At 33.1% G+C, this 27,911-nt stretch overlaps 3 protein-coding genes and 1 long non-coding RNA gene across 4 annotated transcripts; 1 reads left to right on the forward strand and 3 right to left on the reverse strand.

Moving 5' to 3' along the window:
- The first annotated feature begins 6,203 nt into the window (after window positions 1–6,203).
- LOC108459673 (protein JINGUBANG-like) lies at window positions 6,204–7,674 on the forward strand. The gene has a single exon (XM_017759072.2). It carries the CDS (start codon window positions 6,325–6,327, stop codon window positions 7,540–7,542), a length of 1,218 nt encoding a protein of 405 aa, XP_017614561.1. The 5' UTR covers window positions 6,204–6,324; the 3' UTR covers window positions 7,543–7,674.
- Window positions 7,675–9,946: 2,272 nt separating this feature from the next.
- Window positions 9,947–11,096, reverse strand: LOC108459207 (uncharacterized). The gene is made up of 2 exons (XM_017758561.1): window positions 10,962–11,096; window positions 9,947–10,849 (listed from the first exon to the last, which is right to left on the reverse strand). Exons 1-2 carry the CDS (start codon window positions 11,094–11,096, stop codon window positions 9,947–9,949), a joined length of 1,038 nt encoding a protein of 345 aa, XP_017614050.1.
- A 2,571-nt stretch (window positions 11,097–13,667) lies between these two features.
- Window positions 13,668–14,048, reverse strand: LOC108459206 (putative disease resistance protein RGA4). The gene has a single exon (XM_017758560.1). It carries the CDS (start codon window positions 14,046–14,048, stop codon window positions 13,668–13,670), a length of 381 nt encoding a protein of 126 aa, XP_017614049.1.
- A 2,542-nt stretch (window positions 14,049–16,590) lies between these two features.
- LOC128291554 (uncharacterized) lies at window positions 16,591–18,353 on the reverse strand. Its single transcript, XR_008281397.1, has 2 exons — window positions 17,953–18,353; window positions 16,591–17,640 (listed from the first exon to the last, which is right to left on the reverse strand). It is a non-coding gene; the product is annotated as an uncharacterized LOC128291554 (long non-coding RNA).
- Window positions 18,354–27,911: the final 9,558 nt, after the last annotated feature.

The raw sequence follows: 27,911 nt of genomic DNA on the forward strand, positions 1-27,911 counted from the left end.
TCTATTTTAAATCCCAAATGTGGATCAATAAATTGCCCACTTCTTTCTTTATTTGTCCCCTCCTATGATCTACATCCCAAAATCCTATTATCCTGCCAGCTGCCTTCCCTTTTTCCTGCACATTCTTCTCGTAGCCATATGCTATTCATTGATGCAGCTCTTTGAGATTGTGCTCTTAATGATAAATCCCACCCCATTTCAGCAATTTCCACCCCTAGCATCATTTTTGCCTCACAAAAAGAGTCGCTATGCCCCAAACGTCTACAATAGAAACAGAAAAGTGATGAACGTTCATACTTAAATTTGACATACGAACATCTCCCACAATACATAACCTGTTTTTTTCTTTTCAAAGGGCGCCGAATATCAATCTGTACTCTTATTCTCATGTAATTGCGATTTTCTTTCCCCAAATTTGATCCATCATATTCTAAAAAAACCCTTATAAAATTTCCCAGTTGTGTTGCTACATTTTCAGAAAACAACCCAATTGGGACATCGTGAATTTGTACCAGAAATGAGTAAGAATTAATGGTACTCCTAATGGATCATCCCCCCTTTTTAATTTGTAAAGCACCAATAAATGATTATTAAAAGTCCATAATGAACCCTTCAAAACCCTTTCCATGTCCATATTATGAAAGAACTGAAAAAGATACCTTTTTTCTCCCAGATCTTGAATTTGAACCCCACGAACAGCATGCCATAGGTTTGCCATAATACTTTTCATGGATGGAAAATGGATTATACTGGCTGTTAGGAAGCAACCTACAAGTTGAAACTCCCCCACTTCTCTTTCTGTGCTCGGATTTACCTGGATCTGCAAAATTTCTTCTTCTTCTTCATTAAGTGTCAATTAGGCTAATTCGGCTTCCATGATTGCAGGTTTGATGGCCAGAAAACAATACCAATTCTCTCCAAATCGTAGGAGTTAAAGAGCTTAAGGTGTCAAATGCAAACTGATAAACAAAAAGGAACAAAAACTAGACAAAAACAAGAAGACCTAATAACTCATGCCAGAGGCGGTAGGCAATATCATGCTAGGGTAACAGACCTTTTTTTTTAAGGCATTAAATTTATGCATCATAGTAGTCAATGTATTTTAATTTAATAATTTTTAGTTAATATAATTTTTATATTTAAAATTTTTATCTTATAATTATTAAATCAATTAATTAAAATTATAAGACTTTTTTCGTGAGTATAAGTAAAAATAATAAATTAACATAACATTGCACATGTTGATAATAAAATTTTAAAAATAATATAATATAACTTAAATTAATATTTAAAAAATCTGAACTTACTAGGTATATTTAATGTTTTCATTTTTGGTTGATGGGAAAATTTTTGGCATAAATCCTTCATTCTTTGTGTTTTTCTGTAAGACATTCATGTATAACATGTATAATTATTTACACCTCATTCATGTAAACTTAACATGATGTTCATGCACCAACCATTATAGTGGAGGAATATATTAATTTTGAAGATATTATTTGTCTATACACATTTACTACAATAATTAAACATAAAATAAAATAGGTTTAATGACAAATTTGGTCACTAACGTTTATATGTTTTGTCAAAATAGCATTAATTATATTTTTAAGCCTTTTTGGCCATCAACCTTTGTTCTTTTTTCAAATTGCTTTTCTAATAGACTTGATGAAAGTATCCTTAAATAAGTTAACAAGATGATGTAAAATTTCATACGTGAAATATTTTTAATGAGATATAATTTATTACTTAAATAACTCAATAAAATAATTACGTGGAAAATAATAAAATAAATAAATAATTAATGAAGTTAAAAAATAACTCTTAATTTAAAGAAAATAAACGTAATTATCTAAAAAAGTTTTAAAATGAATACACACATTCAGTAATTTTGGTTTGATTTATTAATTATTTTTTGAAACCTTACAATAAATAAAGGTATGCATTCATTTTGAAACCTTTTTAGATAATTACGTTTATTTTCTTTAAATTAAGAGATATTTTTAAAATTTCATGTATAGTTTATTTATTTTATTATTTTCATATGTAATTTATCTTATTGGGTTACTTAAGTAATAAATTACACCTCCTTAAAAATATTCCACATCATCCACACTAAATTTTTAATAAGACTTTTATCAAATCATTAGAAAAAACAGTTTGAAAAAGGAAAACAAAGGTTAATGGCAAAAAAGCTTAAAAATACAATTAGGCCATTTTAACAAAATATGTAAATGCTAGTGGCCAAATTTGTTAGTAAACCAATAAAATATAGTAAATACAAATGTAAACTTAAAATTAGAAAAATAAGTAAAAACATTTGTAAAAATAAAACTTCTTCAAAATAAGCAAAAAATTATCTTTTCTTTTACGAAAGAAATCATATCAATGATTAAAATTATCAATTAAAATTAATTTATTACTAATTTATATATTAAAAAATGAAAAATAATAACACTACCAAATGTAAAATTATATTGTTATGGTAGAAGGGAAGAATGGTTAGAATGAAAGAAAGCAGATGAAATGATGTGTATTTTTGAAGGTCAGGTGATGTATTAGATATTTACCATCTTTGAATTTGTTTTGAAGCGGAAGCTTATAAATATGTTAGTGATTATTTATAGTTACCCTTGCTATCTTGATTTGGAAATAAAAAACAAAACTCTGATTTGACCATGAAAATGTAACCCCTTGTCCCTTTAACCGCGTGTCAATACAGGTGTTGATGTTGGAGTTTAAGTCGGGACTAAGTATGATATTAATATAATTTATATTTGTTTAAGTTTGATTCAGTTTAAAATATGAACTTAAAATTTTGTTCAAATCCGTTCATCTTTATAAAAAAATAAACTTAAACTCATTTTAGGCCCTCCATATTATTTTTAATTTTTTAAAATATTTATATTATTTTTTAATATTTAATAATTTTATATATTTTTATATAGTCATCGTAACATTATTTTAATGTTTACATTAGAGTAGTATTATATATTTAGTATAAATTTATTTTTAGGAAAAATCTCAAAAGTATAAGTGAATTTTGATTTAATGTGCAATTATATACATGAACTTTAATTTGGTGCAATTATACATGTGAAATTCTAATTGTAGTTCAAATATATACTTGAAACTTTAATTTTGATTTAATTGTGCATATTTAAAAAAAATAAAACGTCAATTTATTTTTATTATGGATAAATATAATTATTTATTATGGAATATATGAACATAAAATGATGTTATATCAATAATTATGTTAATAATTTACAAGAATTTGATCAAATCAAAATTTTATATATAAAATTACATAAAATCAATGTTCATATATACGATTGTACATTAAATTATAGTTCATGTATAGTTTTGATATTTATCCCTTTTTTAATAGGTTCTAAATTACATAATATATAGAACTAACATAATATAAAGTATTATAAACTTAAAACGAGCGAGTTCACTTTGAATGTTTAAGTCGAACTTAACCTATATTTTAAATAGACCTAAATTTTTGTCCAAGTTCATTTCTTAAATTTAATATTTTTACCAAAACATTTTTAAATTTCGGACAAACCCTCGAACCTAAATAGATAGCGTAAACAGGTTTACCTATCAAACAGTCCTTACAATACAATGTTTTGCTGTGTAGATGGTTTCAAGAGTTTACATTAATTTTGTGCTTTTATTCTTTCTGTCCAATTCAAGGATCCTTTTAATGGCGTTTTCCCTCTAAAATTCAGCTCATCGGCTCTCATTCTATTGCCTACTCTAAATGGGTTTACCAAATAATATAAATCTATCTATTTGGACTTAAACTCCGTTTGTTTTACTAAAATAATTTTTGGAAAATAATTTTTAAAAATTGATTTACTTTTTAAAAAATTAATATTTTTGGTGTTTTGATGAATTTGTATAAAATATTTTCATTGTTTGGTAGATTTCTTAAAATATTTCATAAAAGTTATTTTCAATTAAACAAACATACATTTGAGATTTTCTTATTTTTATTGTTTAATTGAATTTATCTTTATCTATAATTTTATATTTTACATTGTTTTTGCATATATTAAAAATATTATATTAAATTGATTCATTACAACGTCATTTTTAATTATATGACTCTTGAGTGAGTATTTTTAATTTAAAATATGACATCAACAAAATTGACAAAAAATTAACGATATCAACAATTAGACTTGATTTTTAAATTTGAAAAGTAAAGGGACTAAATTCTTGAAAATAAAAGTACAAAGACTAAATTACAAATCATGAAGTGTACATAGACTTATGACATATTTTAACCTTTATACTACAAAATATTTATTATTAATATATTTATAATTGCAATAAATATTTATTATTAAAATATTAATATTGAATATTTCTAATAATATGTGAATAATATTATTTAAATTTATTATTTTTAAAATTTATTATTAAAGTAAAATTAAAATATTAAATAATTTATTAAAATAAATTATATTTATTATATTAATAATTTATTATATGAATAAATATAAATAATTAAATATTTATGTTTAATAATATTGAAAAATATAATATTTTAAATATTTTTAAAAATAAAATAAAAATTATTATTAATACAATAATATTAAACTTGATTTAAGTTAATTTTTATATAAAAATAAAATTATCTATAGATGAACTTTTTCCTGAAAATGACTTATGCTTTTTAAAAGGATAAGTCATTTTACAGGAAAAAAAGGGTTTATTTTACCGTTGACCAAACTATTTTCTGTGAAACAAATACAAGAAAATGCAGAAAATATTTTCCGTAAAATTTTTTACATGTAAACACACGGACCCTTAGTTAAAGTCGATTGATCCGTAATGTAAACTAATTGAACCAGAATAAAAATTAATCGAGCTAGCGATTGAACCAAATTCTATAATTTTTTAATAATTTATTTAATGAAAACTAAACAACCGATTTAAATGTTGACAAGGATGTTAATAACACATCAAAGCCGCCGGCCATGCACATTTGTGTTTGATGGTTTGATTATGTCTAAACCTCATATCATTTTGCTATCGATTTGGACATTTCTTTCTTCTTTTATAGGAAAAACATTACAAAAGTTTGCATTTTTATGAATTAGGAAGTAAACAAAACATGTTACTGGGATGTTAAAATAAAAGAGGGTGGTTTATTGATATGGGCTTAAACTCTTTAAAGTAGGTCCAAGTAATAAAATAATGTATCATTGAAACTCTCATTAATAAACATGTGTGGGAGCGTTAGTAAATGTTTGGGCCAAGGCAGCTCCAAACACATCATTAATAAATAACACCCTCTCTTCTGCTGCATCACTTGCTATGAAATTTGATCATTTCAAGGTTTTGACTTATTATACTAGTCTGAACTTTGCTAAACAAATTGTTTTTGTCATCCAAAATACTTTTGAGCAATATTTTACATATTTACTTAATATTTTACATTACATTTTTAATATAATTTTTTTAAAAACAATTAAATGGAGAAAAGACTGCAAAGCTTTTTAAATAGAAATACCTCACTAAAAATTAGAAAGTAAAATGCTTGAGGGATGATTTATAATTTAGTGAGCTAAAGAAAGAGAAATATCAATATTTTTAAATATTTTTCTCTCACAGATTCTTTATAAATTATATACAAATTCAAATATTTTTCACATATATGTATATATTTATTTTCTAGCAAAGACATTTTCTTTTCAAAATGAGCATTTCTCAATCACACCAATGCTAAACTAAGCGTTGATTAGATGGGAATGTTGGAATTCCACTAACTTGAGTGGAATTTGCCCACTCCCTCTGTTTTTATTGTTACTTCCTACTTTTGCACAAACAACAAACTATCTAAATTCTCTCTATTTCTTTTTAAATCCCCCCAAAAAAAAAAATTAAAGTACAAACTTCACTGACGTTTTGACTTTTTTTCTCTTAGCTCTCGGAATTTAAGAGGAAATGTAGCATGGAAACAAAGAAAGAAGATGAAAATTCCCAGAAAATGAGACATTTCCAGAAGCGGAAACCTTAAATCCCAAACTATAATTTGGTCAACCAGACAACATGAGAAGAAAAGGCCAAAGTGCCTCACTTCATTCACAATAATGAATAAAAAAAGCTCCTCCTCTAGTGGACCCCTTCTCACACCTACTTTTTCATGAGCAAGCTTTATATTTGTCAAAGTAGCCGTTACACCTCACCCTCTATTTCATTTATTCACAACCTCTTTCTCTCTCTCTCTCTCTAACAAGAAATCCGTGCCTTTGTTTTTGATCTCTTTCCTCTGTTTCAATCTTTCTCAAAAGGGTTCAGGAAATGGTTCTCACTACAATGGCTGCTCCCATGCAAGAACCTGTCTTGTCAACTCCCTTATTATCATCATCTGCCACAAGAAGTAGTGGAAGCATTAGCAGTACTACAAGCAGTGAAGCTGATGATAGCCCGCTTTCATCTCAACGATTTGTGGTTCAAGATGTCACCAAATATGAACTTCCCTGCAAACCATTACCTGGGTTTCAATCATATAAATCACTGGCAATGCTGTCCGGGCATATTGGCTCAGTTTCTTGCTTGGCCTTATGTGGGGAATTCATCTTAACTGCATCACAAGGCAAGGATATTATTGTGTGGCAACAGCCTGACTTGAGGCAGTTCACAAAGTTTGGCCAAGGTGATGGCTCGGTGAAGGCGCTTGTCACCGTTAGCAACAAGGTTTTCACTGCACATCAAGATAGTAGGATCAGAGTTTGGAAGGTGTCAAGAAGCTCAGAGAATGTGTTCAAGCTTGTTGACACACTTCCTACTACAAAGGACTATTTGGGGAAGTTCATGAAGCAAAGCAATTATGTCCACACTCGGCGGCATCATAAGCGTTTATGGATTGAACATGCGGATAGCATTTCTTGTTTGGCAGTCTATAATGGCTTGATTTATTCTGGTTCATGGGACAAGACCCTTAAGGTGTGGAGGATATCTGATTTGAAGTGTATGGAGTCAATAAAAGCACATGATGATGCTATCAATAGCTTGGTAGCTTGTAAGGGAATAGTCTACTCAGCATCAGCGGATGGTAAGATTAAGGCTTGGGGAAAACAAGGGAAGACCTCTCATTCATTGCTGGGGATTATGGAGGGTCACAATGATATTTCATTGAATTCAGTTGTTGTTTCTGAGGATGGGAAGTGGGTGTATGGAGGAGGATCGGATGGATCTGTAATGGGTTGGGAAAGGAATGGTGATTGTGTTAGTTGGAAAATGGTAAGTGAGACAAAAGCACACCACATGGCTGTTTTGTGTATGTGCATGATGGGAGAGTTTTTATGCAGTGGCTCAGCTGATAAAACCATTGGTATTTGGAAACGAGAGGCTTATGGTAAACTTTGTAAAGTTGGGGTCATAAATGGGCATGAAGGACCAGTCAAGTGTTTGCAGGCATCCCCCTGTAATGTTGGTACTGGCTTCTTGCTCTATAGTGGAGGCCTCGACAAATCTATAAGGGTCTGGTGGGTGCCTAAAGTCGAGGACAACTCTTAAGCAGCAAGCACACATCCAACACACACCAGAAATCTATTGTCTTGTAATGTTGCTGTGAGTAGTGAAGCACTGCTTCTTTCTTTTATTTGTTTGTGGTGCTTTAAAAGTCAATTTGGTTTAGTTCTGATTAAAGCTGTGAACATAGGGAAACAAAAGAGAAGTTGTTGAAGTTTATTTTGGGGTTCAAGTTACAGTGTGCAGTTTACTTAGGATGAAATTCTTCTTAGTGCTGTGTGATCAATTTTTCTTTTTCTTTTTGGTATTGTAAAGTGATTTGAAAGAAAGTTCAAGCAATACACTTTTTTTCTTTTTTTTTTTAATTTCATGTGCATGATTGAGAATATAGCAGGTTTCTGTTGTTTGATTAAGAACCATAATTTATTGTTGGAATCATGTGTTTGCTAATCAAAGACAAACAAATCAGTTAAGAATAACAGAGACTGTTGGGAGTACTATTCCTTCTCAATTATAATTAAAATTTGAGTGACTGAATCAATGGCTGCAGAACATCTGAACATGGCATTGTTACCATTGAATATGACAAACTTCAAGAATAATTAGGAAAATATACATAGATTATAGGTATAAAACCCCCTTAAAATCTCACTAACTCTTAAAGATAAGAAAGGAATCTTTGCCTTAATTATATTGTGTAATTTGTTGTGCTCCAACTTGACAAAATAAAATATTCCTCTGCTTTTGTTGGATTAGTAGACAAATTTGTCCTTTACTTGGGACTAATCAAATTGAAAAGCTTTCATTTGGCCTACAATTAAGTATTGATTAAAGGCTTGAGATATTTTCCCTCTAAACCAGAAAAATAAAAGCAAAAAGCATAAAAGAATCAATATTGTAAGGGAAGAGTTGTTAATGTCACTATAAAGCAACCAATCAAGATTGTTGAACCAGCAAGCTGCGAACCGACAATCGCTCTACTTGTTTATTCTTATCCTGGTAGCCTAATGGTGATCCTCTCTGTATAGGACCACATAAAGAACACCTTAAATATATCCATAGATTCATGAAAAAGTAAGATGTCTTCTAAAGCAACAAAGTAAAAAGATGCTAGGCTGCCTAACCCAACAGTATTTTAATAACTTCATTTGTATATAATTTGTTTACAAGGATTTGGTATGCTATTTGTAGGTGCTAACAAGTCCGGACCCTGAGATTATGCAAAGGGATTGCGGATGTTGGAATTTGAATACGAATTCTACTAGATACTATTTGACTGCATGATTCAACTGGACTAAGTTCTATGTTCAAATTCTAATCTTTCTTGATTGGACCACCTTTTTTCTTTGAGCCAAAAGAAAAGGACCACCCTTTGCTTTTGTGTTTTGTGTATTACTTGGGAATGTATTTCTTTGAATTATTATATAGTAAAGCAGAAATTTAGAAGCAACGGTAAGAAAACTTTGAAGGGATGCAGCCAACCCCCAACCATGTATGTGGTCTTTCAGAGTTGTCTAGTTTGAGGGACCGCTACACCAAAATGTTGAAGCAAATAATTGGTTAAGTTCTTTCAAAAAGAAACATTTTAGAATTTGATTAAATTATGCTCACCGAATTTGAAAATTAATTTTCTGAAACCTTATGAGAAATAGTGTCAGATTAATAGGTCAAATGAATGTCTAACAGGTTAAATCTTTAAAAGAAAGGCGGATGAAAGTTTTGGCATATTATACCAGTTTTCAACATCTTGTCAAGAACAGTATCATCTCACGGCTTTTTACTGAAGTTTTTATTCATCAAAAAGAAGTAGAAAGCCAGGGACAATGTTCAAATGTGGCAAGTAAAGTAAACAAATACAAATAAACAAACATGAACCAGATATATGAAAAATCAACACCTTAGTGCAGCAGATTTTGAAGCATATATGCCCAACCTTCATCTATTCGGAAGTCTTTTTTAGTCTCGTTCTTGATCATGAATAATAAATCTATGTCCTATATCGACGCGAGGAACTTGCGCTATCTTGAACCGCTCTAGACCTTTATTTCTTGTGCAGTGTTGCTCTAGCAGAGGACATTGAGAAATATGCACCACCAAAAGTGAGGGAGGTAGACCATCTTTTAGTAGAGATGTGAGCTTTGGGTAGTCTGAAATTATCAAGCTGGCCAGAGAGTTGAGGTGTCTGAAGCCCCAGGAGATACGTATCTCAAGTTTGGAAAATTTTCAATCATAAGTTGAGTTAGAGAAGAAGGCAGCTTCATTCCTATCTCCTCCTGCGAAAAGGACTCAACATCTTGACATCGACAAACAGTGAGTTCTTCTAGAGAAGAGAGCTTGTGCACTCCCCATTTGAATACCGGCTTACATATATTTGTATCTCTGAGCTTAAGTGACGTGAGATTAGGGGGTAAACCCTCTTCTGGGAAGGATATGATGTTGGGATAACCAGCTATAAACAAGCGCCGCAGAGATGCAAGCTTGTGGAAGCAGTTAGGCAGAGCCTCAAGTTTTTCAAAGTAGCTGATGAAGCAATATCAGGTTGGCAAACAGGGAAACCTCCTTCAGGAAAGGAAAGAAAAGTCCGGAGACTACCTACGTAAAATATTTTCAGGTTACTGAGGTTGTAAAGGCACTCAGGTAGTGATTTAAGATTTGCACAATCGAATATCGAAATGTATTCAAGAGATGAATCCTTCTGAAATCTTTTAGCTACTGACTTCAACTTTGGACAAATAGAAATATCAAGGTGCTTAAGAGCAGATGGTAACTTTCCTAGCATGTCACAGTTTCCAGTGTTGTGCAAAGTGAAATGGTGAGGTATTGAAGGTAACTCCCCTCTAGCAAACAAGCATGTAAGCAACAGCCATGACTTAATGGTTAACTCCTCAAGAAGACCTGTGTTTCTGATGTTATCATTAACATTCTCTTCCTCATCCAGAGCACACTGTAACTCAAAACAGTCTTTGATTTCTAGTATTTTAAGACTTGAAGGCAAGTTGGACTCTCTCATTAAAACACGTCCATGGTACCTGGTAAAGTATAGCTCTCTAAGATTGTACAGGCTGGAGAAAGCTTTTTGAAACTTCTGTAATGAAAGATGAAAAGTCAAACATTCCACAGTGAAGGGGATATCAAGTTGTGCCGTCTCCTTTGCTTCCACCTCTTCCCCCAAGGAAATGAGTGGCAAACCATTTGTAATTTCTAAATAACGAACAAAACTGAGGCTCCCTAATGACAGCAGATCCTTACAAACATGGATCTCCAAATTTCTTACCTCTGTCAACCCTTGCATGAAGCCCTCCGTTAGACATGTCAACTTAAAATGTTTGAAAGTTCCACCCGGTCTAGCTTGCTGAAGTCAATTGTACTGGTTTGCACCAATTCTTTGCAGCCACAGATCATTAACCATTAAGCATTGGCAGGCTAAGTATTGATACTACTAACTGTTGACAGCGATAAAGTACCAGTTTGTCTAAAGATGGTAGGTAGCTGGGTAATTTTCCAGCTAACTCGGGGCAGGATGTTATAGTAAGCTTGCATAGGCGATGAAACATTGCATTAACATCCAAAGGAAACTCCCAATCCTTCAAATCTTGCATATCTTAAAATTCTAAAGTCTCAAGTGCTGGAAAAGGTTCTAAGACAGCATCCCTGAAAAACTCGAGGTCGAGACTCTTGACAGCATACAAGCTTCTGATACACAAGTCTTTGAGTGATGGCAATTGCCCAAGTGGAGGCAGAGTTATGCACCTCTGACAATTGTCTAAATCCAGATGCACCATGTGAGAGAATGAAGACTCTCCAAGCCATGTTGGAAATTTTGTGCCGCCATAATATGCAATTGTCAGTTTTCTCAACTTGGTACAAGGTTGTAGCTTTTCTAGTACAACATATTCAAAGCTTTCAAATCATGACTCATCGAATTTTGAGCTGCAGTTCAGTGCCAAGTTCTTGACATTTTTTCTCGTCTAAGATCTGTGACTAGATTCTACGCTAAGGTCCATAACAACTTGTTATCAGAGTCAACTGTCATAGGTGATGAAAAGACTTTGATAGCCAAGTTGGAAGCTTTCATGGAGCAAATGACTACAAGGTAACAAGCATTAGAGGAGAAGGTGGCGATGTTATCTCTTTCGGTCCAAAAGACAACGAAAGGGGATACAGAGAAAAATAGTGAGGAACGGGGCATCAACGAAGGCAAAAAATGGAATTTAGACTTGCAATAAGATGGGTACATGGTGCCACGATACTCTAAGATGGAATTTCTCACTTATGATGGTGTTAAGGATCCTTTAGGGTGACTAAAAAGATGAAAAAGTTTTTTTGGCAGTCAACGAATTAACTAAGAAGACAAAGTAGGCTTAGCTTCATTCCATCTCTTAGGAGACGTACAATTATGGTTTGATCAAATGGAAGAAGAGGAGACAAATCTTGATTGGGGGGCGCTTCAAAAAGTATTGTCATGTAATGTTTGGACCACCTATGCGTAATAGCCCATTAAGGGAACTTGCCAACTTGAGACAAATTGGGACTGTAGAGGAATATCAACGCCAATTTCAATCACTATTTGCTAGAATTGCTGATCTTGAACCTCGACAACAAGTATACCTCTTTACTGCCAGGTTAGTAGAGGAACTTAGAATTGATAAGGTTTTATTAAGAGTTTTTGTTTACTTATTTTCTCTATTATATTAGGTTTTTATTCCCTTCATAAACTCTAAGTTAAGAATTTTATTAGGACTCTCTCCTTTATTATTAACAGTCTATAAAAAGTTGCCAATATGAAATAAAGAGATAATCAATTATACTATAAAAAAGAAATGTTATTTTGAATGGGGTTTAGTCAAGGACAAATCTGCCTCTTTGAATAACCATAGATCGAAGCAAGAATCTTACTCGTCTAAACCTGTGACTAGATTCTACACCAAGGCGCATAACACATTCATATCTTTTAGCTCAGCATTTGATGCTTCTTGAGAATCAACCACCCTTTCCAACCTGTTAATGTTGAAAGATTGTTGGAACAACTTTAATTCTTTTAAATCTCTTATCCCTGACCCAACGTTGTTTTCTACTACAAACTGAGGCAACATATGAAGAGTTTTTAGTTCCTTCATTCCCACTGTCATCTTTTCTAATGAGTTCACATTAGTGATATCCAGATATTGGAGGTTGGTTAGATTGTACATATTTGCAGGCCACTTCTTAAGATAGAAGCAAATTTTCAGAATTAATGCCTGTAAATTGCACTTATTGGTTGTTAATTCAGGCAAATTTCTAATTTTAGTAAATGAAAGGTTAAGATGCCTTAAAAGTTTCAGATCTCTAATTGATTCAGGAAGAAATCTAATGTAGTATCCACTGAGATATAACACCCTTAGGCATCTTAACTTAGAAAGCAGATCAAGAGCTTTAGTAGTTAGGTAGTACTCACCAAGACATGGAGCCTATGTAATGGAAGATAAGTCCTTAAACTTCCAACATTGTATAGTTGTTCAATTCTTTCTTGATTGTCATACTTGCCATGAAAATAAGACAAGTGGCGAGCATTACTAGATTCCTTAGAATGCTTGCCATTGCACTACAATGTAAAACACAAATCTTCTGCAGCCCATTGCGCTAGAACAGTGATTAGATCATTCATAAAAAATCTTGATTTATCCTCAGTTGATTGTTGAAACAGTGACTTGCAACATATCTCTCGAAAGTACTCGTGACCGAGATCCTTGCTTTATTAGTTCTCTTTTCCCTGCTCAATCAAACCTTCGACCATCCATAACAAGATCAGCTCTATCTTTTCAAATTCATACTTCTTCAATATAGAATAGGAGGCAAAGCACAGTTTTAAATGTGAAGGCAGATAATGGTAGCTCAATCTCAACACCGGGACGATATCAGCATCTTCCTCATCATGTAAACTCCATAGGTTTCCATTTAGTATATTCTCCCATTCATCTCTTTCTTCAAAATTCAGAAGGCCACCAATAACCATAGTTTCCAATGGTGAGCCTTACATTTCTTAATAACGTTTTAGTGAACCCGTCCAAATTTTGACTAGTGTCAAAATCTGTGTTTGGAAGTGCATAATCTACAAACAAAGACCAAAAATCATCATCTATTAGAGGATTCAGCTTCAAATATTTAGGGGCTCCCATTATCACACCAACATTTCAGTCTCGTGTAATCACAATGACCTTATTTCCTGGTGCTCCAAACATAAATGCAAACTTCAGGCCTTTCCAATTATCAACAATATTATTGCTTTGGGCATTTTCAAGAACAAGAAAAAATCTTTTTTGAGAGAACTCTTTTCTTAAAGTAAGTTGAGCATTGAGCTGATATTCCTTGAAATACCACTTTCGCATGTTCAATAGAGTTTCATTAGCTACATCAACGTCATCATATGATTGATCAACCCAGACTTTTGGATCAAAACCTTTGCATGCCCCATCATTGTAAATAAGGTGAGTAAATGTTGTCTTGCCGACCCCATCCATCCCAACAATCGGTATTATAGAAAAATCGTCATCACTTGATCCGTCCCTTGTCATCAATTCAAGTATCTTCTTTTTATTTGTATCTTTACCATAAACACAAAGCTCTGTTGGGAAACATGAGTTTAATGGCTTTTTTTTTCCTTAGAAGACATTCTTCCAAAAAGCTACTTTTCTAATTTGAGTTTAATACTGCGATTTGAGATGTATTGTAATTGAGTAGTGATGGAATCTATCCTGGACCCAGTACTAACATCAAATTAAACAACTATTGCATTCAAACAAGTGAAATGACTAGGGACTTGATCATGTACCATATTAGAGATAGCTTGACGTTGTGCCATCAGCTTGCACCTTAGATATTCAGTGGAAAATTCATCCACTGTATCTTCCATATCATAAAGCAAATATCTGAGATCAGACACCAAGATTTTGACTGTTGCATCGGTTAGCTACTTTTGCTCTGCATCTTTTAGCACATCTTGAATGGTTAACAACATTTGTTGGGGTTTTGATAGCAGCAAAAGAAGAGAACAAGATATTGAGCAAAGCAGGAAGAAACAGAGAACAATTTACTTGCTCACAAACATACAACAAGGAGGCATTCAATAATTTACTTGCTCACAAATGTGCAGCAAACTCATTCAATATGATAACAGTACGTTTATAATCAAAATACATCTCTAAATATTCAACTAACCCCACTAATCAGTGTTGAGACTATTAAAACATTACTTGTACACATGGGATAAGCTGACTTATCAACTCAATCATCACCTAAACCCATCAAAACATCAACAACTAAGTTCATTTTCAACCAAACTAAATTGCATTACAACTAAAACAAAAAATATATTACTGCAGCATGCAGAATTGCTACAACATGCATACAAGCAGTATGCACTCAACAAAATCATCATAGCAACATGCATTTTAACAAAAGCATAATAGTAGCATGGTTGGCCATTTTCCAACAACATTTTCCTCCACTTGTTCAGCTTTTCTTGGATGCCTCAATGGAATCTAAAGTCCATCAACTCACTAGATGCCAAACTGTTAAGCAGAAACTGAAGCAACCCTGTGAGAAAGGGTTCTCTTGCAACCATGTTTTCCTTGGATTAAATGAGATGAAAATGAAACTGCCATGCTATGATGCCTCTTTGAGAAGAAATGAGCTGGGGAGGTATAATAAAAATGAGAAGATTTATTTTTTTCTTCTTCTTGTTATTAGCTGGTTGAAGTTGGTGAAAGTCAAATTAATATATTGTAATCACAGGGTGCATTAAACAAAAGGAAAATGGCATCATCATCAACATATTAAACTCAACATGTGTAACATAGTTTTGGGTGATCGAGACATCATCAATATTTTTTTTGAAGTAAACATAAACATAGGTTTGAGGTGAATCAACTAAAATAACATGGATGCAAGAGGCAGTTTGATGAGTCACTAAACTAACTAAAATCATGACAAAGGCAAACGCACCTATCGAATAGTAGTTTAGTTATGGTGAGTCGGGAATATTATATCTATGAGGACTAAAAGTACTGGTAATTACTATATTTTATTATCTAGCCGATAAATTGAAGGAATTGTTTTTAATCTAAAATTAACTAAACTAATTACTAAGAACGTGACTGTAACGACCCAAATTTTAAGGTAATTGGAAAAGTGAGTTTTTGAGTCTTCGATTCTGAAAATTAGATTCGTAAATATTTATTAGAAATATTTACGAAGTTAAGTGAGAGGTTAATTAGATGTGTTTAGCATGTGAAAATAGCTTAAAAATGGTCAAAAATCATGTTTTCCCACGGTCGTGTGTGCAAGTTAGATCTGCCCACGGCCTAGCCCCACGGCCATGGGAACCCCACGGGCTGGCCACACGGCCATGTCCCAGGCCACACAGGCGTGTGCCCCTATCTTCAAGGAAAAATTTCTAAAGTTGCCAGTTTAGTCCCGAACCACTTCTAAAACATGTATTGGGCCCCATAGGCCCATATTAGGGACTTTACGATGAAATTTGAAAAGAATTGATCTGAAATACAAAATTTATGACTCGATTTTGTATAAATGTTACTGTATAAGTTTGGTAATGCCTCGTAACCCTATTCCGGTAACGGATATGGGTTAGGGGTGTTACAGTGTTAGAGAGCAAATTGGGAAAATATTTGAAGAAAACCAATGAGATAGACAATACCTAGGAGAGAATCCACCTAGACTTCACTTATTATTCTGAATCTGAATTAAACGATTTATTTACTTGTGCCTTAATCAGTAGAAGTCCCTAAATTATGCTAATATCTCTTTCGAGAGTAAGAACAACAGACTCTAGGATGATTAATTGAAATCTCTTTCTAATTAAAACCCCTATTGTCGCATTAACTCGATCTATAGATTCCCCTATTAGATTTGACTTTAATCTGGTAAATTTAAGTCGTCCTATTTCTAGGATTGCATGCAACTCCACTCAATTATGCTAGATCTACTCTTAAATAAGGACTTTTGCTCCACTGAAATAAGCACATCACACCTGAATTAATATCCTGAAAGTATTAAAGCAAGAAATAAACATACATAATTGAGAACAAGAATCAAGTATTTATCATGTAATTCAGAAAATTAAATAATAAGATCCATCATTGGTTTCATCTTCCTTAGGTATTTAGGGAATTTAGTCCATAATCTGGGATGGAAACATTTCAAAATTAGAATAACAACAAGACATAAGAAACCCAATAAAACTTCAAAGGAAGTTTGAACGGAGATTTTTAATCTTGAAGAAAATTTGCTTCTGACTTGATTCCGACAGTGTTCTTCGAGTAATTTCTTCGCTTTACTCTGTGTGTCTCTTTTAGTCCTTTTCTAATATGTATTTATAAACTTTAGAATGCTCAAAAACCCTAAAAATTGAGTTTTTTCGCATAAAAGAGAAACAGGGTTCGAAATCGACATGGGTTAGCACATGGGCGTGTGGCTAGCCCGTGTGGAAGTACCCAGCCCGTGTGGTTCTTGAAAACAACTCTTTTTGTCCGATTTTGGCCTGTTTTTCTCTCCTTTCACTTCCCTATGCTCACCTAAGTATAGAAACATAAATTTAAAGGATTAGGAGTGTAGTGGGCCAAATTTGCCCGGCCCAAATAAACAAAAAAAAAACATAAACATTGAATATAAATATTAACAGTCCAAAGTCCAAATGATTACAATAGTCCACAGGCCAATAACCAATCAAAGCCCAATTACAAGACCAAAACTTAAACCTTATAACAGTCTATTAACGGGCTTTGACCCAAATTAAAACACTAATACCTAGACCCAATAACTAATGCGCCACAACCAAGAAACAGCCCCATACCTCCACTACAGCAGTCCCATACCTCTACAGCCCTCGTACGCCACGCTTGTACCCCGTACGCATGCCAACAAACTCTGTACCTACAAGAAGGAAACAAAAACAGCAGCGAATGCAAACAAGTATATTGTATTTTTTCGGTTTATTTCCTTTTTCGGCTATAAAAGCCCAGCTTTTAATCTTTGTAAAAGGAGGGGGGAAGAAGAGGACAGCAAGGAAATTTGTATTTTTTGATTTTCTTTTCTTCTCTCGGCCATAAAACTGAGGATAGTCAAATGTAAAGAGAAGGCCCACGGTATCTGTACACACGCATAGAGAATAGAGAAAAAGCAATTTAAGATTAGCAAAGGTGATTTCAAGCCTTCTTTTGTCCTCTCTTATGATTTCTTTTTTTTAGTTTATTTTTTTCATTTGGTTCGGATTTTTTTTAGTATGTGAGTTAATCCCAATGAAAGCCTGAATACTTCAGAAATACTGAGGTAAAGGCGAGGGAACAAATAGTGTTGAATCTTTGCTCTATGAACCTATCTTCGTTTTTAAAAAAAAATAATGTGAAATTTGAAGTTTTTTTAAAAAAAATATAATAAAAAAGGAGGGAAGAAAATACTTACCAAATTTCTCTAGCCATGGTCGAACGCCTTCAACGAGGAAGATGGGTACTGTCTGCATGCTGTTGATCACCAAAACAATGGTGGTTCGGCTGCTAGCAAAAGAAACCCTAGAAATTTGCTTCCAAGGCTGTGATTTTCGGCTTAAAAATGGGGCTGCGTTTGAGATGGAAAATGGGGAAAGAAAGGTTTTAAATAACCTTTTAACAAAGTAGTGATGTTTACATAAATAAAGGCCTGCGTGTCAGCTCATTTGGCGGGCCCAATCTGCACATTATCACTCAAAAGTGGGGAATTTGCTTGGTGGGTCCTTTCCCTTACGCACAACATTCAATTTGCGCCCAATTTGCCTACCTTATGTTTTAAAATTTGGCCTTCTAATTTGTGTGTTGTTTCATTTTGATCCGCGGTTCGTTGCAGCATTGTGTGGGCGCGAGATATTTACAATTCCAGTCCCCGCATATTTGTGCGCATAACACATTGACTCTATTTTGCAATTATTTATTTGTAAATTGTTTCTCCTGTTTTAACTTTATTTCAATTAAGTCTTATCCTCATTATTTTATTTACTGCACATAAAATTTCTTTTACATGCTAGAGTATTGATTGTGATATTTTGTTGCTTTGGGTAATTGAATTTCGTTTAAAAAAAACATTATAATGATCCTTTTATTTATTCTATTAGTTTAATAATTGGTATGTATAATTTGTAATAAAATTTATTTTGGTTTATGTATACTTTGAATTTTATCTTATGTTATAATTTCTTTTGAATCTATTAACTTATTTTAATGTATATATTCTTTTTGTTATTTAAAGGAAATCCACCTACTTTATGTGTTGTTTAAATTATTATTAAGTACATACTTGGTTCTTTGACCTATACACATTATTAAAGCCATGCTTTTATACATATAGTTTTTTAAAAAGAAAAATATATATTTTATATAATTGTGTTTTTAAATTTTATTATATATATAATTTATAATAAAATTAAGTTAATCTTGTTTTAATTAAACAATATTTTGACATACAATTATTTCTAACATTTCTTCACATGTATATAATCCATATTAAATTATTTTTACTATGGTACATGTTATTATTTTCATATAACTTTATGTAAATATTTTTCTATGTATGTATCCTCTTTCAAAGTTATTTATATGTATAATATATTTCTTTTAAGAACCCTATTTTAAATCGTATAATTTATTTATTGTATACACTCTCATATTATCCTTATGTATTATATTTTTTTATATATGTTGTTACTTATATAACTTATATATTAACCTCGTTTCTTTCATACCTTATTAATTTCATTTTTTAAATAATTATACCTAATTTTACTTGTATATACATGTCTCATAAATTTATTTTGTATATTATTTTCATTCCTTCGTATTTAATACATTACTTAAGTTATCATGTGAATTATCAATTTTAAATGAGTTGGTGTTTTAAATGTTTCCTATATAATTTGATTTGAACTTTGTATTTTATAATAACTATTTCAATAAACATGTATTCTAAGTTTTTATGCAAATTTGTCAACTTATATACGTATTACATGATTACTAATTCATCATTATGTTGAAAATGTCTTATGTTGGTTTCTAATTCCATTTTGTTTCATATATATATATATATATATATATATATCTTTTTGTTTTGTGCATCATTTTATTTTGTGGCATGTTATTGTGTGTATTGTTTTGGTTGTGTTGAATTGTTACATTATTATTTTCGTCATTTTATTACGATATCAATTATTTCCTATGCATGATTGTAATCGGATTATATTTTTTGGTTAAATGTATTTAATTTTTAGTTCGCTAATTGATTGTATCTTATGCGTGCACATTATCCTCTATCATCATTTTCCATTTGGTTTATGAAATGTGGTTTTATAAAATTCAAATCTTTATGATCAATTTTGTCCTATTTCAAAACGCATTAAGACACTTTAAGCTAGTTTTATGATTATTCATTCAAAAATTCTTCAAAACGAAGACGAGATTCGATGTTTGGCAATTCGTGGAATCGTGCCCTAACATGTTGGGTTGCAATTTCGCGTTTGCTCAAAATAATCGAATAGCACTTCGAAATTTCACTCACGTCTTTTAAAATTCTTCAAAACGAAGACGAGATTCGATACTTAGCAATTCGCGGAATCGTGCCCTAACGTGTTGGGTTGCAATTTCGCGTTTGCTCAAAGTAATCGAGTATCCTTTCAAAACTTCATTCATATCTTCTAAAAATTATTTAAAACGAAGGCAACATTCGGCATTTGACAATTCGAGAATCATGCCCTATCGTGCTGGGTTGTGATTTCTCGTTTGTTCAATGATTGAATATTCTTTTATATTCTCACTCATGTTTATAAAAAATACTTAAAAACGAAAACGATGTTCAACGTTTGGCGATTTGAGAATCGTGCCCTATCGTGCTGGGTTGCGCTTTTTCATTGGTTCAAAACAATTGAAGATCCCTTTGGAATTTCACACGTATTTTATAAGGAAAAGCAACGGTTAATGTTTGGAAATTCGAGGAATCGTACCTTACTGTACTGGGCTTCGATTTTTCGTTGGACTAAATAGTTGAGCATCCTTTTGTAATTCTCGAATTATAAACTTTCAGACATCGAAACAAGAAGATTTTGGCAACCAACTCGGGTTACTCAAACGTTATATAAAAAAAAACCACATTTCAAAAACTTTTTAATTTTAGACATAAGGACAGTATTTAATCGATTTGGTACCAATTTTGGGCGTAGTGAGGGTGCTAACCCTTCCTCATACGTAACCGACTCCCGAGCCCATTTTCTCACACTTTCGTAGACCATAATCGGTGTTTTAGTAAACCGAAAATATTTTATTAAAATAACCAAATTCTTAGGTGACCCGATCACACCAAAACAAAAGGATCGGTGGCGACTCCATGCATTTATTTTTTCAAAGTCGATTCCCCTTTTTTATTAAATTTAAATTTTTTTTAAATCGAAGGATGGTTTCGACAAGGAGCATCAAATTCACTAATTCACATAATAAAGCATCCAAAAACATGCCAAGCATGGGATTAAAACATGTTACTTTTATGGTTTATCAAATATCCTCACACTTAAGCTTTTGCTTGTCCTCAATAAAAATCCTCAACTTACAATTAAAATTAAACTTTCTCAACTCATAATTCTCATCAATAATGTTTTGTCATAATTCACAAATAATCATACATTAATAGTTCAACTAAAAGAGCACTAAAGAATCAAATAATCCAAGTCGAAAATTTTTAAAGCATTAAAATGTAGGTATTTCTCTTTATCTAAGTAATTACCTTTAATTCAAAATCGACAAGAATTGACATCCTTACTAAAGATTCACTCAAATCACTCAAAGTGTTTAAGGTTAAAAAATTAAGCACTCAAAAGTCAAATATGAAAATTTATTACCATAGCTTGCATGAAAATCAAATCTCCATCACTATAAAATGAGATGATACACAAATCAAAAAATCTTTAAGAGTTTGTAATGGGGCTTAGGTTAAAGGTGTGGAGAAAGGCTGAAAAATAGAGTTAGAATTGAGATTGAATTGATAAATTACCAAACTATAAAAAAAAATACTAAATTACAAATAATTACATCAATCAAAACTATTTAAGAATAACAAAAGCTTCTTCTCAAAATATGAATTTAACTATTCAAGCTCAATTAACAAAAAACTAAATAACTATATATGTATTTTTTTCTTTTTCTTTTTCTTCTTCTTTTTATTTGTTTTTTGAAGATTTATTTTCATATGTAAATAAGAAGAAATAATCCAACAACTTAATTAAAAGGCTTAATCAGGCAATTAACCAAAACAAATCTCGATAAAAATGAATCAATAAAATGGGCAAAAATTCTCAATGAACAAAAAATGAGTTATGGGTTATCATTAATGGGTAAATCAAGAAACGGTGTGTTAGGCTCAAAGGGGCTCACTAAGGGTTAATTATGAAGGTAGTCTTTTTATGGGATAAGTGGGTTAAAATCTAAGTGCCTTTATCATCTCAGTATATCAAATCAAAGGTGTGGTCTCGACACGCATAATCGAAGCAAGTTCTAGAATAACAAATCAATATTGACATACACATAACCAATAATAAAATGAGCAAGAAAAGTGTATGCTCTAAAGGCTCAAAATCTCACAAAAAATTATGGTTTTTGATATCAATCTTGAAAATCTCAAACTTCAAGGTAATGCCTCAATTCAGGGAAACAACTTAAAATTTTTAATTCTGAAAATAGACTTATCATGCTTGGTTCTCTCATGTCTTAAAGTTTAAACAATCAATGCACAAATATTTATGAATTTAATCTAAAACATATCAATGATAATCACAAATCGATAAGAATTCATTCTAATAGTAATATGAGAAAATTACTTAAATACAAGATATAATTCAGGGATTTTCTAATAATCATATAAATAACCTCCCCACATTTAAGATGTACATTGTCCTCAATGTACAAACAAAAATAATCATAGTAGAAACAGAATATCATAAGAAAGGGAGAGAATTGAAACTACTTTAAATATTGGATGTAATCCCCAGAATAGTGAAAAGCAGAATTGTAGATAAATCTTAAATGTAGTGCATGATTCTGAGCAAACTATTAAGAAAATAAACACAAGTAGTGAAGGAGATTAAGGGATTATACTCGATTAGAAACAACTAGAAAAAAAATAGTTTAAAATATAAAAGCAAAAGAAGTCTAAGAAAATAACAATAAACATAAAAATAGAAATAAAACAAAAACTAAAAAAAAAAAAATGAACTCAATGGTCCTCATCATCAGACACATCGGTGTCGTGAGTCATCGATGCTGAGGAGATATGGAAATGCTGACAGATCCTCCAAAATGTCGTGTCAAGACTCTCAAACCTCTGGGTGCAGTACTGCTCGAAGCGAGTGAGCCGCTTAAAGATTTCCTCTGAAGTTGGAGCAGTAGGAATAGGGCGGTGACTCGAAGGTGGATGCTATGGTGGGTCCTTGTGATGGAGAGGAACATCATCGGTGAAGTCCTCGAGTTCAGTCTGAGTGTTAGAATGAAACAATTAATACTAAGGGGGATCTACTCCACGACGCTACTCGATCATCCTCACGTGTATCATGCTCGAGATTCCCTGTGGGGATATCTGGCCGACAAGTGTGAGTGTGGAGGACTGCTTTGGTGTGTCTAAGAGACCGAAGTGTTGAGCGAGGTGAGTCACATAAGGGCCTAAACAGATGGGGCCCTTCCTATAACGATCAATCTAATGGCGGAAGGCTAAAGTGATGAAGTATGCCAAGTCAAAGATATGCTCGGTGGCCATGATCCATAGGAAATAGGCATCATGAGTACTAACGACTCTAGTGCTCTCCCTCCTACCAGTCAGAGTGTGAGCTAAAAGTTCATGAAGGTACAATAAAGTTGGGGGGAGAGAAGTCACCTTCGAGCGGCTCACGTCATATGGTGTTTGACTTACTGTAAGCTCAGTCCAACAACGAGATGGAGCATAATCGATGTGTCGATGTAGACATAGGAAGTTCTCGCCATTCATGAATTCCTTGGTGTAAAGGCCCATAGCAGCGCCGAACTTGGGAACACTCATCTGACTCACCAAACCACTAAGTCGAAAAGTGATGGTGTCTGGCTCGTCATGAGTCGTCACGACCTGCTGTAGAAGAAATGCCGTGCAGAACTCCAAAGTAAGCTCCATATAGGTGGGCTCGATGATTGAGATGAATCTGTCCCACAGAGTTGTGGTAATGAAGGTACGGACCTACTCCAATGCGGCCCAATCGATACAGCGGCCTACACCGAGTGGGCGTACCCAAAGGAGCTGATATAAATCCTCCTAAAGGCCAGCTGAAAATCGTAGATAAGGGTGGCAGGCCTCGGCGGAAGCGCTCGAGGAGGAGGTTCCACCATAGGTCTTCCTCTTTTTCGAAACAGAGATGGCTTTGTTTTACCGCGTTTGTTCGTCATCGTGTACCTAACAAATAAAAGAGTTTAGTAATAAATAAATAATCACCGAATATGCAAAAAAAAGCTGAGATTGCAAAATTCAAATAGTCTTAAATAGTAAATTACTCCTAAACAATGTGTCCGAATATCCAATCATGCAAAAACATAAGTGAAGCCATCATGAATCAAAGTGATGAAAATAAGGAATGAAATTACGAATTCTCAACTAAAAGACAAATTTGAATATTCAAAAAGTAGAAATACATAAATAAATAAGCAATTGTAATGCTAAGAACAAATAACAAATAACAATAAAAATAGTGGAAAATCAATTCAACTAAAGAATAGCAATAACTCTTATAATAGTCTAAAGCAATAACAAGCGTAATTAGAAAAAAGAATTTATTAATAATAATGATAATAAACAAGAAGGAAAATAATATAACAAAATAATAGAAAATGAACAAATAACTTATAAAAATACTAATAATAAAGAAATAAAATAATATAACTAATAATAACTATAATAGATAAGAATTAAATAAATAATTAATTAAATAAAGAAAAGGGAAGGGCAAAAGGGGAAACCGACTGAACAACGGACGGTGACTGGAGGTGCGGGGGCTGGTGTTGAAGGTAATTATGGTTGAAGGCCGAAGAGATGGTAAGGGTCTGATGCACGTATGTAGGGTGGTTTAAAAGGGAGGAAAAGGGAGGGGAAGAAAGGAGCTTAGTGGGGCGTGCGGCTGGGTGGTTGGCTGTTGGAGTGGTGCGGTTCGACAGGGGTAAAGGAAATAGGAAAGGAGGGGGGTCGGGATTGATGGGGTGAGTGAGATATAAGAGAAAAGGGAGGGCAATTGGGGAAGGGAGAAGGAAAGGGATGAAGGGGCCAAGGGAGGGAGGGACGAAAGGGCCAAGGGAGGGGCGACGGTTGACGCGATGAGGGAAATGAGTGGGGAGATCCAAAAAGGGGGCGCGAATGTGGAAAGGGTGAAGAAGAGGTGGTCGTCGGAATGGCAAGAGAAGGGCTAACAATGGCTAGGGTAGGGTAGTTGGGAGGAAGAAGAAAAAAATGGAAAAATAAAATTTATGGTTTACGTTAAAGGGGTGACACGTTCGTGTTTAGGCCAGTGTTAGGCCACACGACCGTGTCACAGGCCCGTGTGGCTCTGTTTAGCCTGTGTACTATAAAATTTTTAACCCAATATTCACACAGCCTCAGACACGCTCGTGTGTCCAGGCCGTGTGGCACACATTGTCATGTTGCACGGCCATGTGCAATCTCTTTCGCTTCTCCCACGCCCATGTGACCTCCCAGACGCCCGTGTGGCTCGGTCGTATCTCGCACATGGCTGTATGCCTCACTCGTGTAACTTTCTAACTTGTTTTAAAAAAGAAAATTTTAGCTCTAGGTTTCACATGGCCTAGGATATGCCTGTGTGTCCAGGCCGTGTGGTTTACACGATCGTATCACACGTCCGTGTAGACAGTTTTAGGCCGTGTCAATGTTGATTTTTGAAAAAATTAAGTCCCAAGCTCTACACAGCCAATGACACGCCCGTGTTACCAAGCTGTTGATGTGATGTGCATGATAAGTTTTATATTTATGATTGATCGTACTTGAAAACTCATTATTATCACGATGAAGACAAGCGCACCTATCGAACAATAGTATAGTTTATAGCAAGAACGGAATGTCGAACCCACAGGAACTAAAAGTACTAGTATTAACTTTCTTTTTATTATCTAGCCTAAAAATAAGATGATGTGGTTTATCTAAACTAATTAACTAAACTAAGGATGCACAAGAAGTAAATTGGGGAAAACTTTTGGGAAAACTGATTGATTTAGACAATACCCAAGGGAAATTCCACCTAGACTTCACTTGGTACTTGACTCTGAATTAGACAATTTATTCACTTGATTTGATCGGTAGAAATCCCTAATTTATATTATTATCTCTCTCGAGACTAACAACGTCTAATCGTAGGTTGATTAATTGAAATCTCTTTCTAATTAAAACCCCTAGTGTTGCATTAACTCGATCTATGGATTCCCTTATTAGGTTTGACCCTAATCCGGTAGATTTATGTCGTCTTATGTCTAGGGGTGCGATCAACTCCGCTTAATTATGCTAGATCTACCCTTAGACAAGGACTTTTGCTCCTCTGAATAAGCACATCAATACTTGAATCAATATCCTGGAATATTAAAGCAAGAATTAAGAACACATAATTAAGAACAAATCAAGTATTTGTCATATAATTCAGAAAATAATAACAAGATCCGTCTTAGGTTTCATCCCTCTTAAGTATTTAAGGGATTTAGTTCATATGTGTAAAAGAAAACATCTCAGAAGAATAATAACAAAACATTAAGAAAACCCAAAAAACCCTGAAGGAAATTGAAGGGAGATCTTTAGTCTTGAAGGAGAATTCGGCTTCTAAGATGGATCAATCGGCTTTCTTTGAGTAATTCCTTGCCTCCTACTCCGTGTGTCTTTTCTAGGTACCTCTTGGGGTGTTTATAGAAAGCTTCAAAACCCTCAAGAGTGGCATTTTCCGAATAAGACTAGACTTGGGCTCAACAAGGACACACTCGTGTGACACGCCCCTGTGAGGTGGCTTAGGCCGTGTTGTAATCTGTTAAATAGACACAGGCATGTGAACTACTCGTGTGAGGAAGTCCAGGTCGTGTTGATTTCTCACGTTGACCCATTTTCTCTGTTTTTGGCCCGTTTCTCGCTCTTTTTACTTTCTTATGCTCACCTAAGTATAAAACATGAAATTAAAGGATTAGGAGCATCGAATTCCACAAATCTGATGATAATTTATCCGAAAATATGCTAAGCATGGGATACAAATATGTATAAATTACGACTTATCAAATACCCCCACTCTTAAGCGTTTGCTTGTCCTCAAGCAAAATCCTCAACTCACAATCAAAATAAATTCTTCTCAACTTATAATTCTCATCAATAGTATCTCAAAATAATTCATAAGTAATGATACATTGAAAATTCAACTCGAAGAACATCAAAGTTTCAAACATTCCAAGTTGAGCATTTTATCACGAAAACATAGATGTCTCCCCTCATCTAAGTAATCACCTTTGATTCAAAATATCACAGAGTTTCACATCCTCTCTAAAGATTCACTCAAATCGCTCAAGGTGTTTAAGGACAAGAAATTTAGCACTTAACAGTCAATATGAAAAGTTATTACCATAGGCTTACGTGAAAATTAAATCTCCACCACTATAAATTGAGATGATACATCAATTAAAAGGTCTTTAGAGGGTTGTAATGTGGCTTTGGTTAGGGGGTATGGTCACAAAATGAAAGAAAAGGTTAGAATCAAGATTGAATTGAAAAATTACCTAACTAGAAAAATACTAAAACTGATAAATTACATTCCTAATTAAAAGATCTTATATTTGAGCTTTTCTTCGTGGAATATGGAATTAAATACTTAAGCTCAAAAACAAAAAAAATTACTACTAATATGTATGTATGTTTTTTTTTAAAAACAAATCAAAAATAACATAGAACTTTACTAATTATGAAAAATAAAACATAGCTAAGCAACTTATTCAATTCAAATCTCGACAAAAATAGGGATCAAATGAGGGGGTTTCACCAATAATGGGTTATGGGTTACTATTAAGGGTAAATCAATGAATGGCTTGTTAGGCTCAAGGGGGTTCACTAAGGGTTAATTATGAAGGCAGACTTTTATGGAGTAAGTGAGTTAAACTTAAGTGCTTTTATCATCTCGACATATCAAATCAAATGGTGTGGTTTTGACATGCATAATCGAAGCAAGTTCTAGAATAACAAATCAATATTGACGCATTCATAACAACAATAAAAGTAAGCATGAAAGAAATAATATATGCTCTAAAGGCTCAAGATCTCACAAACATTATGGCTTTTTGATGTTAAACCAGTGACTTTCAACTCAAAATAAT

Source organism: Gossypium arboreum, chromosome 4 (genome assembly GCF_025698485.1).
Source record: "Gossypium arboreum isolate Shixiya-1 chromosome 4, ASM2569848v2, whole genome shotgun sequence".
NCBI lineage: Eukaryota > Viridiplantae > Streptophyta > Magnoliopsida > Malvales > Malvaceae > Gossypium > Gossypium arboreum.